Source organism: Cervus canadensis, chromosome 1 (genome assembly GCF_019320065.1).
Source record: "Cervus canadensis isolate Bull #8, Minnesota chromosome 1, ASM1932006v1, whole genome shotgun sequence".
Lineage (NCBI taxonomy): Eukaryota > Metazoa > Chordata > Mammalia > Artiodactyla > Cervidae > Cervus > Cervus canadensis.
Window position 1 is genome coordinate 45,546,000 of NC_057386.1, and position 14,252 is coordinate 45,560,251.

General features: G+C 38.6%; 1 protein-coding gene across 4 annotated transcripts in view; it reads left to right on the forward strand.

Annotated features, from left to right (window-relative positions):
• AP2B1 (adaptor related protein complex 2 subunit beta 1) overlaps nt 1-14,252 on the forward strand; it is a 109,358-nt gene that overhangs the window by 59,101 nt on the left and 36,005 nt on the right. For 3 of the 4 annotated variants that reach the window (XM_043481061.1, XM_043481070.1, XM_043481076.1), the window contains exons 15-17: nt 8,084-8,125; nt 8,867-9,013; nt 9,680-9,825. In XM_043481061.1, coding sequence (XP_043336996.1) covers nt 8,084-8,125; nt 8,867-9,013; nt 9,680-9,825 — 335 coding nt within the window. The remainder of the gene's footprint in view (nt 1-8,083; nt 8,126-8,866; nt 9,014-9,679; nt 9,826-14,252) is intronic. The other variant, XM_043481084.1, reaches the window with a different exon arrangement.

The following is a 14,252-nucleotide window of genomic DNA, read 5'->3' on the forward strand; positions in this document are numbered from 1 at the left end:
CAATTCATTCATTCATTATCATTATTTATTACAACCTATCCGAAGGCTCCAGCCTTCGTCCATCAATAATAGTGACTCATGTAACAGCTGCTATTCTTAAACCAGAGTGAGGTAGGTATGTAGCTGTGACATAAAAAAAAACACACGTGCACACCATTCCTCCCAAGTGATTCTTAACATGGTGTTTTTTTGTTGTTGTTTGGCTTGTTTTCTTGGGTGTTTTTTGTTTGTTTGTTTTTTCTTTTTTTTTTTTTAGAGGTAGGTCTTTGAAAACCATTGAGTTTCCCTGGTAGCTCAACTGGTAAGGAATCCACCTGCAATGCAGGAGACCTGGGTTCATTCCCTGGGTTGGGAAGATTCCCCTGGAGAAGGGAAAGGCTACCCATTCCAGTATTCTGGTCTGGAGAATTCCATGGGCTATATAGTCCATGGGGTTGCATAGAGTCGGACACAGCTGAGCGACTGTCACTTCACTTTACCTTTGAAAATCATTGATGTAGATAGAGCTTCAGATTTTTAAAAATGTTTCTGTATCACTGGACTTAAATAAAAATGGATTTCTGATATACTCTTCTCTTTCCTCCTTAGTTTTTTCTTGTCCTTTAGCATATTCTCTTTTGCTTAAAACATAGTTTCCTTCTGTTGGTATAAACTTAACTGTCTGCTTGATGTGGAATTAATTTTAGTTAATGAAACTTATGAGGTTGATCTGTTCTATGTGTAGAGCAGTATATTATACTATTTCAATGTTATTGGGGGTTTTGCTTCTTTGTTTGAGAAGCTGTATGGGTGTCTTTTGATGCCCCAGCTACCGAATCTAAGAAACTGCTCATCCTGGGTAGTGTGGCTTTTCTGACAGTGCAGACCCTTCTGGTTTGGTGTAGTATGGGAGGTGACCCGGCACCCATGTGTGTAAACCTTGCATACACGTTACACAGATACAGCATGTGCTGGTGAGTGTGATATCTCTAAGGAGCACTGAGGTGATAATTGAATCTTGATTGTTTCCATTATATTCAGACTGTCAGCAGAGACCTTGGCTAAATTATGGCCTTCTTTTCATCCGAGATGCTGTGTGTTACTCTGTTTAGAAAAATGGTGCTATTGTATATCAAGAATGGAAAAGAACCATCATCCAGAGTGCCCTTTCTCTATGCTGACAGAGGGTTTCCTGCCAGAGAAATGTGCTTGCAGTGTGCCCAGCTAGAACAGAGTAGGAGAGAGGAGAAACTGCCTTTTCCAGACTCCAGTGTATGTTTTTCCAGAACATCCAGAACATCCTGTTTCTTACAGGTTGTTACCTTTCAGATATTTTAACTCATGCACAATTATAATAATGATTTTGAGGTTTCTTTAGCCCATGGGAAATCCATGCTACATCTTCATCTCTCTTCCTCTGGAAAAGATTTGCTGTGATTTCAGAACTTAAGTTTTAGAGTTGGAAGTGTTGTGGAGAGAGCTTTGTAAATTGTAGCCTAGTTTTGCCTGGTAAATTCTTTTTTTTTTTTTCTTGTAAATTCTTAAGTGGCTTTTTGTAACCGCTGTCTCTCTTTTCAGTGCATAGATTTCGTGAAGGCTGGCCTCAGGCAGTTTGGGGAATAATTACCAAACACCAAGTGCTGATCTCTGTGCTAGAACTTTTATAATTTCTAATCCTCAAAATAAGTGTGCAGGGTAATTGGTATTGGGTCTCATTTGACAGATAACTGAAGGACACATAGCTAACAAGTCTCAGTCAGGATTTTGAACCCAGGACTTTTTCAAAACTTTAAAGTTTATACACACCTTCAGTGTCCTGTGGTTCCTGCAGTTTGTTACTGTCATCTTCCATAATAGAGTCCAGTCTCACTTTGATCCTTCTCAAACTGGAGTACACAGTCTCTGGAGTGCACAGCAGAGCAGAGGGTGCATCTAAAGCTGCAGGATAAACCTGGTTCCTCGTCTTGTAGTGTTAAGTGTTACTCTACGGCAAGCAGCATAAACACACCATAGTAAGGCTTAGAATGTAAAATTGTATGAAAGTTTTAAGATAAAACACAAGACTTGCTTGCCCTAGGCCTTTCCATGATATACCTCCTAGGTGCCCTCTCTGTGAATTTGAGCTAGTTTACCACTAGGGGGCACTTGAAAGTTTGAGAAAGACAATAAAAATATTCATTAATGAGAAGAAGGATTAGCTAAGTTTATACATCTGTCTCCCAACAAAAGGACTAAGATTGCTTAATCTTACCCTCTTTCAAGTAGAGCCACAAAATCCTGTGTTCCCAGCTATTTGGTGGTGAGCTGTGATATAAAGCAAGTACTTTCAAGGCAATAAAATGATGCATGGGGCATTCTTGTGATGAAAACTCAGTCAAAACCACTCAGGCAATACATTCAGATTCTAGAAAAAGCTTTGGCTTTGGTTGGGAATAGAGGGGATGGGGTCATTTTTTTCCCTTAATGGTTCTATTCATATGTTTTGGCAGTGTTGATGGAGATAACGGTGCTCTCAGCAGTTAGTGAAACAATTTTGTCAGCCTTCTATCTGTTTTGTGATAATTTTCACCAGGGAAGTGATTCATTTCAGAATTATCTTCCCAAGGAATAATAGTGCTGCTTATTGCTTATATGGTTAGTGAAACATTCAGTCACTCAATAACTATTTGAGTGCTTATTCTATGTCAGGCTCTATTCTATGTATTGGGAATGTAGTTGTGAACAGGTAGTAATTACTGCAAAGGAAGATGAGGCCAGATACAGAGCTGCTCCTGTGGACTTTTACTACATTGAACGTGGCCATTCTAGGAACTTCTTGTCACATTCTGTCCCCTGTCCCGTCTCAGAAAATAATCTGTTACATCACCCTCTTTTTCTGTTGATACAAGACTTTTTTTTTCCTTCAAACTAAGGAGTCTTCTGATGATTTTGTATAGTCTCAACTCCTTTATGCTGTTCTACATCATCTGTTCTGTTCTCATCATGAGTTTGTCTAATAGCTTTGGCACAGTTCCAGATTCTTTTCACTGGTTCAATTAGTTATATTTTATGGTGCTTTTCTAAATAGCTTTGTGAAAAATCAAATTAAAATTTGCAGCCTAACAGCTGAAAACCATACTTTACCTCGGAGATAGTATGTGCCTATTAGAATCCGAAACTAATAGGAAAAACACAGATTGACATTTTTTATGCCAATAAGATTTTGGTGTAAGTTTTGTTTGTGATGGGAATCATTATGTACTATTTTTACATCATTCTATTTTGATTCCTGCCTAGCAGAGCTATCGGTAAACTGTATGCCCTGAAACATTTCTTAGACTCTCTTCAATTAAATCAGTTCTGGAAAGTGTCAAATAAGAGGTAATAATTCCAGAAAGGAGCAAAGAAATGTGTGAGCTTAAGATCTCTACCTCTTATTAAGAGAATGTCTTCAGATTCTCAGAAAGCTCCATAGTTTCAGAAGCAGACAGGCATACTTTAGACTGGTCAGATGGACCTTGTCAGACTGACCAGATCAGTCTTTGTGAACATTTATGGGGTTTTGTGTTTTGTTTTATTTTCAGTCTACTTGGTGGCCACGTCAAGACTTACCCTTTTCTTAGAGTCTGACAGACTTGTTGCCTTACAGAACCTCAGTCTTGAATTCTTTTTTTGTACTTCTGCTATTAAAGCATGTTGCCATTGGATGAAGGAATTTCCTTTTGGTATGCGAACTCAGCTCTCAAACTTTTGACTCAACCAAGTTCTGGAGCAGAACTCTTATATCCATGCTGAAATCTCTTTAGCCCATAAATTAAAATAAGTCACCATGAAATCACTGCTTTGCATCCAATTAATGAATGAACAGAGAAGCAATACATTATTATGTAGTTCAACATAAACTGAGCTGTTTCAGCACTAATTCAGACATGCAGAAGCACCCCACTCTTTGGCAGTAGCCAATATTAGTGTTACTGTTAATGTGCCATTTAATGTGATTTAGATTAGAGCCTGGGGAAGCTTTACCACTAGCAGAAATTTTAGACGTGGGTATCAACTACAGACCTTTAGGAAAATTCTGTTTAATTTGCAGCATTTAAAATATTCTTTTCTTGAAATTGGTACCTCTCCTTTCTTCATCTTCCTATATACTGATTTAGTTGGTCTATAAAAAAGTGTTCGTTGCTCAGTCATGTTTGATTCTTTGAGACCCTGTGGACTGTAGCTCACCAGGCTCCCCTGTCCATGGAATCCTCCAGGCAAGAACACTGGAGAGGGTAGCCATTCCCTTCTCCGGGGGATCTTCCCAAACCAGGGATAAACCTGGGCCTCCTTCACTGCAGGCAAATTATTTACTGCCTGAACCACCAGGGAAGCAAGTTGACATTACTTCCTTCATGGAGAAAATAGCAGCCTCATTAAGGCAATCCTGGGAATAATGGGAAATAGCTCCAAAAGACCACTTAAAACATGTACAGCCTTTGAGATTAAAGTTGTACCTTACTTTTCACTCACCTCCTCTAGCTCACTGGATAACAGATATCACTGAAGACCACTTAAAACATGTACAGCCTTTGAGATTAAAGTTGTACCTTACTTTTCACTCACCTCCTCTAGCTCACTGGATAACAGATATCACTGAATTTTTATAAGTGCAGTTTGATTGATTTTGTACCTGACCTGATTAGAAAGTATTACCAAACAGATGAATCTTGTCTGACTCAGGGTAATACCAGCAACTGAACTGAAACATTAGTGGCTGGTTCAGGCTAACATGACAACAACTTTGCTTTGTTTACTTTGGCTTTCTAGCCTCCCTGCCCCACCCCTACCTACCCCCCAATTAATATCTGCCTCAACCTGCTTGTCACTGTAGATAGGAGAGGCCCTCACTGGGGAATTGGCTCCTGTCCTTGATGACAGCTCCCTATTACTCTTGTCTGTCACTCTGCTGTCACCTGTGTCATATTTTCAGAGGAAGATGACAGCCTCTCTCAGAAACTTTTCAGTCAGGAAGGCTGCCAAATAAAGTCTGAATAAGCTAGGGTTTTGCCAGTTAGAAAGCATACTGAAATTGTCCTTCACTTGTGCTCTGTGGACATAGCCCAGTTAGGTGAACCTTTTTATTTCTGGCCATGTGTCTCTAATACCCCTTGCATGCTGTCTCTGTAAGATCAGAGATCTTGAGTCTGAGTTGCAGCTCAGGTGTATCTGATCAGCTGAACATAAATGGAGGAGTGTCAGAATTGCTTTTCAGTTTCTCATATTGTTTTGAATAAAATTGACAAGCAGCATGGTGGGTGAGGGGGTGGGGAGGGGCGTACATTTAGATCCTGTCCAGCTAAGATAATACTCATATAATGCTCAAATATAATAAGAATGAAATCTAGGAAAATAAGGGCTATAAATGGGCTTTTTTCCTTTGGAAATAACACCACTAGTGAGTGCCTTTTCTCAATACCTTTTATTGAATTTAGCATCTTTGATAATATTGCTGTTTCTCTTCCAGTGTGTTTTTTCTTTCTTGCCATCAAGTCCCAACTAGGTCCATAAAGAATTCCATCTCTTTCAAACTTGAGTTGTGAGATAGCCCAGAAGGGAAGATAATGGCTGTGGGGAGAATGTGTAAGCCCATCAGAAAGTCATAAAACCAGATCAAAACCAGCACTGGGACAAATGAGACATTCTGCATCATTGCCTTCCTTAGAAAGGGCTTTTCTTTCTGCTCAAGTTCTAGCTTCCTTTTCAATTTAGAAGATAGCTCCAAAGTAATTTCTAAACTGATAACTCTTGTCTGACTCCAGATAATAGTTAATTCTCTAAGGCAGTGGTTTTCAACCTTGTCTGTACATTGGAATCACTAGGGCAACTTTTTAAAATTCTGATGCCCAGGCTACACCTCAGAACAATTAAATCACTATGACTAGAACTGAGACTTGGGCATTAGTGGTTTTAAAAGTCCCCTTCCCCTGATGTGCCACAATCCATGGGATCACAAAGAATCAGACATGACTTAGCAACTGAACAACAACTCCCCACACTGTACACACAAAGGTGGTTGATTCCACTTTGTCTTTAAGGGTGAAAGCCATCGTTATTAGAATGAAATTGAGATCGTTATTAATACTCTTAGAAAGTTTGACTCTTAATCTAAGAAGCCTCCAAGTTTCATAAGGAGAAATTGAAAACTAAAGACCTCCATAAGCAGCTTGCTTTTGCAAATTTGTTTTCTGTGGCTTCTTTCTTTTTTTTACACCTATCTACCCTGTGCTCAAATCTAATTATAGTGCTCATTCTTCTTGATCATGCTTTTATTCCTACTTTTTAACCTTTGTTCATTCTGAGAAATAAATAACCTCTCCCGTTTTTGCTTTCTGTAATTTCACAAGCATCTTTTCATTATCCTTCAGCCAAAAGGAGGCTCTTCTCTCTAGAACTTGGCTTTTTTTGTGTTAGCATGTTCTGTTCTGTATGGTTTTGCATTCGTGTTTTATTTTTCTGCTAGTTTGCAAAGCCTGGATCTGGTTCGTCTATGTATTCCCCTCATCACCTGGCATCTTTACATTCCCCGTCGTACCTTTCCTCCAATAAACGTTATGTAGGTGTGTGTTTGAATAAAAGGACTCGAATGCTCCGGAGGTGTGCTGTTCTGGAAACAGGGAGGAGGCAGGTGTACTGTGTCCTTTCTGTTTGCTGTCATGTTTCCGGTTACTCAGAGTCTTGGTTGTGGTGCCCTTTTCATCTGTCTGAGCCTGTGATTTCTCCTCCCAGGTCCAACCATTACATAGTCTTCAGAAACCAGATTTTGGAAGTGTTGACTCTGAGGTTTGGAGTGCTCTGTAGCTTAGTGCAGAGCAAGCTTATTTGTGCCAGTTAGGCAGCACCTGCCTGGGTGGGTGTTTTTTTTTTTTTTTTCCTGCCATGCTGGAAACAGAATGTTGTCATAAATCCCATTATTTTTCAATATATATATTATTTTTGAGATTTGACAAGTATCTCTTCACTGAGAAGATAATAAATCCTCTCTCTCAAATTCTGAAGATAGTACAGTTTTTTTTAAACACATCCGTAGCATCGAGCTCTCCAAGTTTCTATCACCAAGTGACAATAAAGGAAACTGTTTTGTAAAGCAGACAAGGCATTTGGTAATTCAGAGATGAATTTTAGATACACAGTGCGAACTAGGGAAGCAGCAGTGTGAAATTGTAACAAAAAAAAGTGGCGTTTGCCTTTTCAATGGCACCATTAGTTGCATGTATGTGTGTTTTATGTTTCTTCATGGTAGCTGTTTTCAGCTTCAGTTCTTTTAAATACTTTTGTCCTGAAATTCAGGGTGAATTATATCAGAGCCCTGGGGGTGGGGGAGGCAGAGCTAAGACCATGTGGAATTATTTTCCTGTCACCAAGCTAATTACGTTAATCTAATTCTGTAGTAGCCAACATCCTTTTAAATAATCTACTTTAGAGAAATCACAGCATTTCTCCTTAATTGTACTGGCTGTGAGAGAGAGTTGAAAAATGGCAAGCCTTCCCACTTCCTCCCCAGGTAGGATATCTTCCTAACCCAGCTGTTGCTTTCTTAGCAAAGTTCTAAACTGAAAATCCCTCTTGTTCCAGCTGTAATTTTTGGAGCTTGAAATCTCAGTTCACTACTGGTTTGGCCCCTACTTTCTCAGTGAGGCAGCAAGTTTTGTAGTTCAAAGCACATTTTCATTTTTATTTTCTTTTTTCCCCCTCAAATTTCCTTTTAAAAAAATAAGATGTATCCAAAACATTACTACCTGGAGATAGAGCTTCTTGGGATATGTAAATTCTTTAAATGCTGTTTGGGTTTGTGTCTGTGTACCCCAGTGGAAAGATTGGATCTGAAACATCCCTGAGGTGTCCCAGCTCCATCTTCTTTCCAAGTTTTCTGAAAACTCCCGCACATCATCATGTCCCCTACTTAGTTCCCCTAGGATGTATTTCTTTGCAGTCTAGAATTTCTTTAGCCTTTGGGAGTCAAGTTGAATAGCATGTGTTCCCCGCAAACTTGGTAGAGCAATTTGCACATTCTGTATGGGCATCTAGTACTTAGCTAAATGAACTCTACCTTTCTCTCCTCTCTCTCCTTTCTCTCTTTCAGCTTGGCAGTGACCTTGGCGGGGGCATTGGAGGAAGTCCGGCAGTAAGTGCCCTCGGTTTTTCTCACCATGGGACGCGCTGCCCCCTGTTTGATGCCTTTGCTATGCGCACCTTCTCAGACCAGCCACCACTGCTGTCTAGCCCTGCACACCAGAACCTCTGTAGCAGTGTTAAGAAGAGTAGACAGTAGTGTAGGGTTACTTAGAATCTTCGGGACCATACGCCACATGTGCTGTAGGGGTGTCTCTAGGGATTGGCGCTCTGGTGTCTACAGAGTTCTTTGTCTTCCTGATGGTAAAGAGCCAAAGGAAATGGAACCTCCCATCTTGACGAGAGAATACCCTTATTCTCTTCTGTCATCTAGAAAGAGCTTGAGAGTCAGCTGGACTCCAAGTGAGACTCTCCTCGTAAAAGAATTGGGGAGTATGAGTATCCGTCTCCCCCAGGAGAGTTTCCTGGGGATACTATAGGCCTTTTGCACAGAATCATGGAAGCTAAAATTGGAAACAAATAGAAAAAACCTTGGGTTACTGTGTTCCTGATCCTGCTGATTACTCCCTCTTGATAGAACTTCTAAAGAGTGTGTGTATCTTTTCAATGATGAAAAAATAACCATGATGATTTAAAGGACAAAGAATATATGAATTAAACTCCTAAGAATATTGTAATTATGGTGTGTTCTTATTGATTTACCAACAACTATTAAAATAGATAGCAACATTTTAAGGACTGTTAATCTGTTCTTCCTGATCTCCGTGCTCCCCTTCCCTTTCATTCCCTGCAGGTGGGACAGTCCTTCATCCCGTCATCAGTGCCTGCAACCTTTGCTCCCTCCCCTACTCCTGCTGTGGTCAGCAGTGGTCTGAATGACCTGTTTGAACTCTCCACGGGGATAGGCATGGCACCTGGTGGATATGTGGCTCCTAAGGCTGTAAGTAACACAACACTTTCTTCGTGGACAGGACCTGAATTATTTAACGTTTAACATTTGCATTACTCCCACTGATAATAAGTCCAAGGTTGGGGCCCTTAGTCTAGAGAATTTACAAGGAAGATGAATGGTGGCCTCAAACCTAGCAATATGAAGCACTATAGCACCCTTATTAGCCATTTTTATAGTTAGACTTAAAATTAAATATATTAAGTGTTTAGGTTTTGTTCTCTAGAAATATTGCCTTGGTTGTCAGCACTGAAATCAATCTAGTGATCAATCTAGTGATTTGAACTGTACATCATTTCAAAGCAGAGGGGAAAAGACATAACATTTTACTTCACTTTCCTTCTGCTCTCCTTTTCCATTGGTATTGCATGTGGATTCTAGAGTGCCATTGCTCAGACTTGGTTTTCATGCATCTTAGTGCACCCTTTTAGAGTTCTGATTTAGGTTAGTGTCGTTAATATCTTTCTAGTCTCAGCCTTGCTTGATAGCATGCTCAAAAGGAAATTCAGAAGAGGAAGGGGAAACTCCTGTAAATGAAGCTTATTTTAGCACCTTAATTGCCTAACGAAGTGAAATCTTAATTTCCTCTTTATTTACTCAAAAACAGCAGTGAGATGAATCCTGTCTGATTTCATTGGGCTTTATGCTGTGTTTTAGGTCTGGCTGCCTGCAGTAAAGGCTAAAGGCCTGGAGATTTCAGGAACATTTACTCACCGCCAAGGGCACATCTATATGGAAATGAACTTCACCAACAAAGCTCTGCAGCACATGACGGACTTTGCAATTCAGTTTAACAAGAATAGGTAAGAAATCTGAGTTCCCCAGCTCAATCCTGAGACGGCCGTGTACTTTGTGTCTAACAAGTGAGTGTTCCGTTCAGCAGTGGGTAGAAACTCTTGTGTTGGCGGATGCCCAATGTAGACTGAGCGAAGGCTCTTGTATATCTCTTCAGTGGTCAGCTTTAACTCTGGAGGCCCTAGGGAATTCTGCTGAGGAGGTTGTCCATATGGAATAAGGAAACCAGGACTGACTTACTGCCATAAAGGATTCTAGAACTTGTATGTCTTTATTAACACAGTTTACCAAAAAAAACTTTTAGTTGAAACCCATTTATACAGTTAATAATAATTGTTTAATAATTGTTTTGCATCTGAGTGCCAGACATTTCTGGGTACTAAAGCTAGAGTGATGAAACAAACACGTGTCTCAAATGTGTGCCCAATGTTTGTAACTTGGACTTCCCTGGTGGCTCAGCTGGTAAATAATCCTCCTGACATGTGGGAAACCTGGGTTCAATCCCTGGGATGGGAAGATCCCCTGGAGAAGCGAAAGGCTACCCACTCCAGTATTCTGGCCTGGAGAATTCCGTGGACTGTATAAACTTTTGCTTGACTGTCCAAGTCCAGTGATTTTCTAGGATATTCCCAGTGTTGACCAATGTTACTTTTTCCTGGAATAAGGTGTGCCCTTTCAGTGTGTGTCTAGAGCCCACATTTTGGTGAGAAAAATAATGGACTTTGGCTGCTGTAAAAAATATGGAAGACAGTCTGCCTGTTAACTGAATAATCATATATAGGCAGACAGTTTGCTTTTAGCAGTGAATTCTCTGCCATAATAGGGAAGAGAGTTATGACAGATGAGAGCTTATTCTACTTTCCACCTGCTTGTCTCCTTTTCCTCTCATTTTTGTCAGTTGTCATTTCTACATTTTATTCTTTCACTTTTATCTCATCTTTGTTTCGTCTTGAGTTTGTGCTTGCTGCCAGTCCTTTTACTTACATTTCCATGGTCATTTCTTGTATGTCTTCTAGTAGGTTCCTCAACAAGGCCTCAACAATCCTTGAATTCTTACATGCTCAAAATCATGACTTATATGCTTGAAAATTCTTGACTCAAGCTCTTCGTTTTACTTCAGAGTTGTTTCTCATTTAATATTCCTGAGGAGAAGTTCATTGCCAGCATGGTTTTTCCCTGTATCTATAAGTAATCTGATCATTCTGTTTGGCTGTCCAAAGTTTTGAAGTCCGGTAATTTTTCTCGGATACTCCCTGTGTTGACCAGTGTTAATCAGTGTTTCCTGGAATGAGGTGTGCCCTTTCAGTGTGTGCCTTGAAGTCCTGTATCTCTGGAAGGTTTTCAGGGTTTATGTGTTTAACCTTTTGTACTGTTCCATTGTTTAGATTTTCTTCTTTGGAGAATTCTGTATTTATTGACTTTGTCTGTTATATGTACTATTTTTCTCTCTAATATTTTCTTATCTATAAATATTGGAATATGTATCTCATGACTTTTTTTTTAATCCATTAACCACAGCGCCATTATTAAACTCAAAAATTCTTTAATATTATTAAATTCTTTAATATCATTAATATTATTAAGTTCTTTAACATCATTAGCAGATTATTGCAATTCCCTGGTGTTGTACAACTTGTTTTATCCGAACAGGATCCCATTGGTCCCCATATATACCAATTAATTGATACGTGTCTTAAGTCTCTTTTAACCTATAGACTTTTCCTCCTCTCTCTTCCTTGAAATTTATTTGTAGAAGAAATTAGATCTTTTATCTGTAGAATTTCCCACAGTCTAGATTTTGCTGATTATATCTGTAAATTGGTCTATAGGCTTAATTAGATTTAGACTTGATCTTCTGACTGGAGTGCTTCATGAGTAGTGGTGATCTTTTTCTTCATTTCTGTTTTATTTTATTTGCTTTTTCTTATTTTATTCTCTGTGTCTCTTACTGTTTTTACTATGATGTCTCTTCTCTTGTTCTTTGTAGCTCTGTCTCTGCCAGTATAATCATACCTTCTCTATTATGTTTTGTAAATGAAATTACATAATATGGAGTCTTTTGCATTAGATTTTTTTCACTTAGCATAGTGCTTAGAGGTGTTTCAGCAGTCTGTTTATTGTTGAGTAGTATCCCAGTGATGCTTGTAGCACAATTTGTTTACAGTTTCACCAGTTGGTAGAAGTGGGGGTTTTTTCCAGTTTTTTCTTTCATAGCTAAAGCGCCTATGAATATTCATATATAAGTCTTTGTGTAGAACTGTGTTTTCATTTTTTCTGGGTAAATACCTATCAGTGGTATTGCTGGGTCACATGGTAAGTATGGATGTTCCCGCCGTTCCATGTTCTCACCAATGCTAGCCATTCTTGTAGATGTATAGTAATATCTCTCTACTAACTGACAATACTGATAATCTTGTTGACTAATCTTATATCTTCTTTGGTGAAGTATCTGCTCAGATCATTCCTTTTTCTTTTTTAAAAAAATTGTTTGTCCTGTTATGAAGTAGTAAAGTTTTTTATATTTTCTGGCTATAAGTACTTTTCAGATATGCCTTGCAAATATTTTCTCCCAGTCTGTAGCTTACTTTTACTTTCTTAGTGTTTTTCAAGGAACAGGTTTTTTATTTAAACACAGTTTATTTTACAATTTTTTCCTTTATAAGTCTTTTGCTTTTTGTTTTCTGTTTATCAAATCTTTGCCTGACCCACAGTTATTAATACAATTTTAAAAAATTTAATAGATATGGCAATCAATAAAGCTCTTATGTTTACCTTTATAATTCATTTTGAGATAATTTTGGTGAGATAATATGGTGTAATGTGCAATATCCAATTGTGTCCGACTCTTCATGGCCCCATGGATTGTAGCCCACCAGGCTTCTCTGTCTGTGGAATTTTCCAGGCAAGAGTACTGGAGTAGGTTGCCATGCACTCCTCCAAGGGATCTTCCCGACCCAGAAATCCTCATCTCTTGAATTGGCAGGTGGATTTTTTACCATTAGCGCCACCTGGGAAGCCTAGGATGGTGTAAAGTAAGAGTCAAAGTCAAATCTTTTTCTGGAGTAAATCTTGAAGTCATATAGTGTAAACCCTCCAACTATATTCTTTTTCAGAAATTGTTTTGGGCAAGTCTAGGTCTTTTTTCTGCTTGAATTTTGATGGAAAGTATAGGGAATATATAGATCAGTTTAGGGAAGAACTGACAACAAACAATACTGAGTCTTCTAATCCATCAGCATAGCATATCTCTCCATTTATGTAGGACATCTTTAACTTCCCTCTACAGTATTTTATAATTTTTCATGTACAGATCTTACACATCTTTTGTTGCATTTAAGTGTTTCATAGTTTTGATGTTATAGTAAGTAGCATGTTTTAACTTTCGGTTGCTAGTATATAGAAATACATTTGATTTTTGTATATTGAACTTGTATCTTGCAACTTTAATAAACTTACTTACTAGTTCTGGTAGCCTTTTTTTAAGATTCCCTATGGTGTTCCACATAGATGAATCATGAGAGCAAGATCAAAAGGGCAGAATGGTTTTTGACCCATAGATGTTAATACCAAAATGATTTGATGTGTCTACTCAAAATCATTTATTACATTTGGGACTCTAAAGTATAGTTTATCTAGGAAAAGGAAAATGTTTCTCCTGCTGTTCTGTGACTCTTGAAATTGATACTGCCTAAAAAACTCTAGTTATTTTATATTATAATCTCATCTTTCTTCCTGAAGCTAATTAGAGCATAAATTCAATGTAAATTTGTATCATTAAGTTGTTCATTTGTTTTACCTGTGGCCCAACTTTTCCCTTTCAGTCTTCCTTCATACATTTTTGTTTTTATGTGACTTCAAACTCAGACTTTTCCTAGCTCTTTACTATTCTTATATTATTATCATGCAGGCTTCTGTGAGAAGTCTAACTGTGGTGGTTACTCACTGCTTGCCTTAGGCTAAGAAAGTGGCCAGATTTGAGTCTACAGCCTGTCTTTTGTCCTTTGAGGTGTTGTTTTGAATATTTAAGCCAGTCAATTCTGCTTTACTTAGAGTGGCTTTTTCCCAATGATTGTATCCTATGTAAGTAAATAAAGAAAAAAGAAAGTGAGTTACCATAAATCATCCTCTGGGCTGATTGGGCAGGTTATCAGGCTAGTGAAATAGTAGTAGTGTACTTTGCAGGGCGGGTATTCTCCCAAGGATAATCTAAAGACAGATGTATAAAAAAAGATGTTTATCAAACCTGCCCCTCTAGTGGCGTGATAAACATAAGAAAACTTTAGCATCAGGCCATTACCTAACCAGTTCTCTGCTGCTGAATGTTTCTTGTTCCTCTAATCTGTTTCATGGAAAACAGAGGTTATGTGGTAACCAGTGTTGCAGCAAATTAGAATTGGGCACCTCAGCTCCTGCTGTTCCTTCCATTTAATTTTGT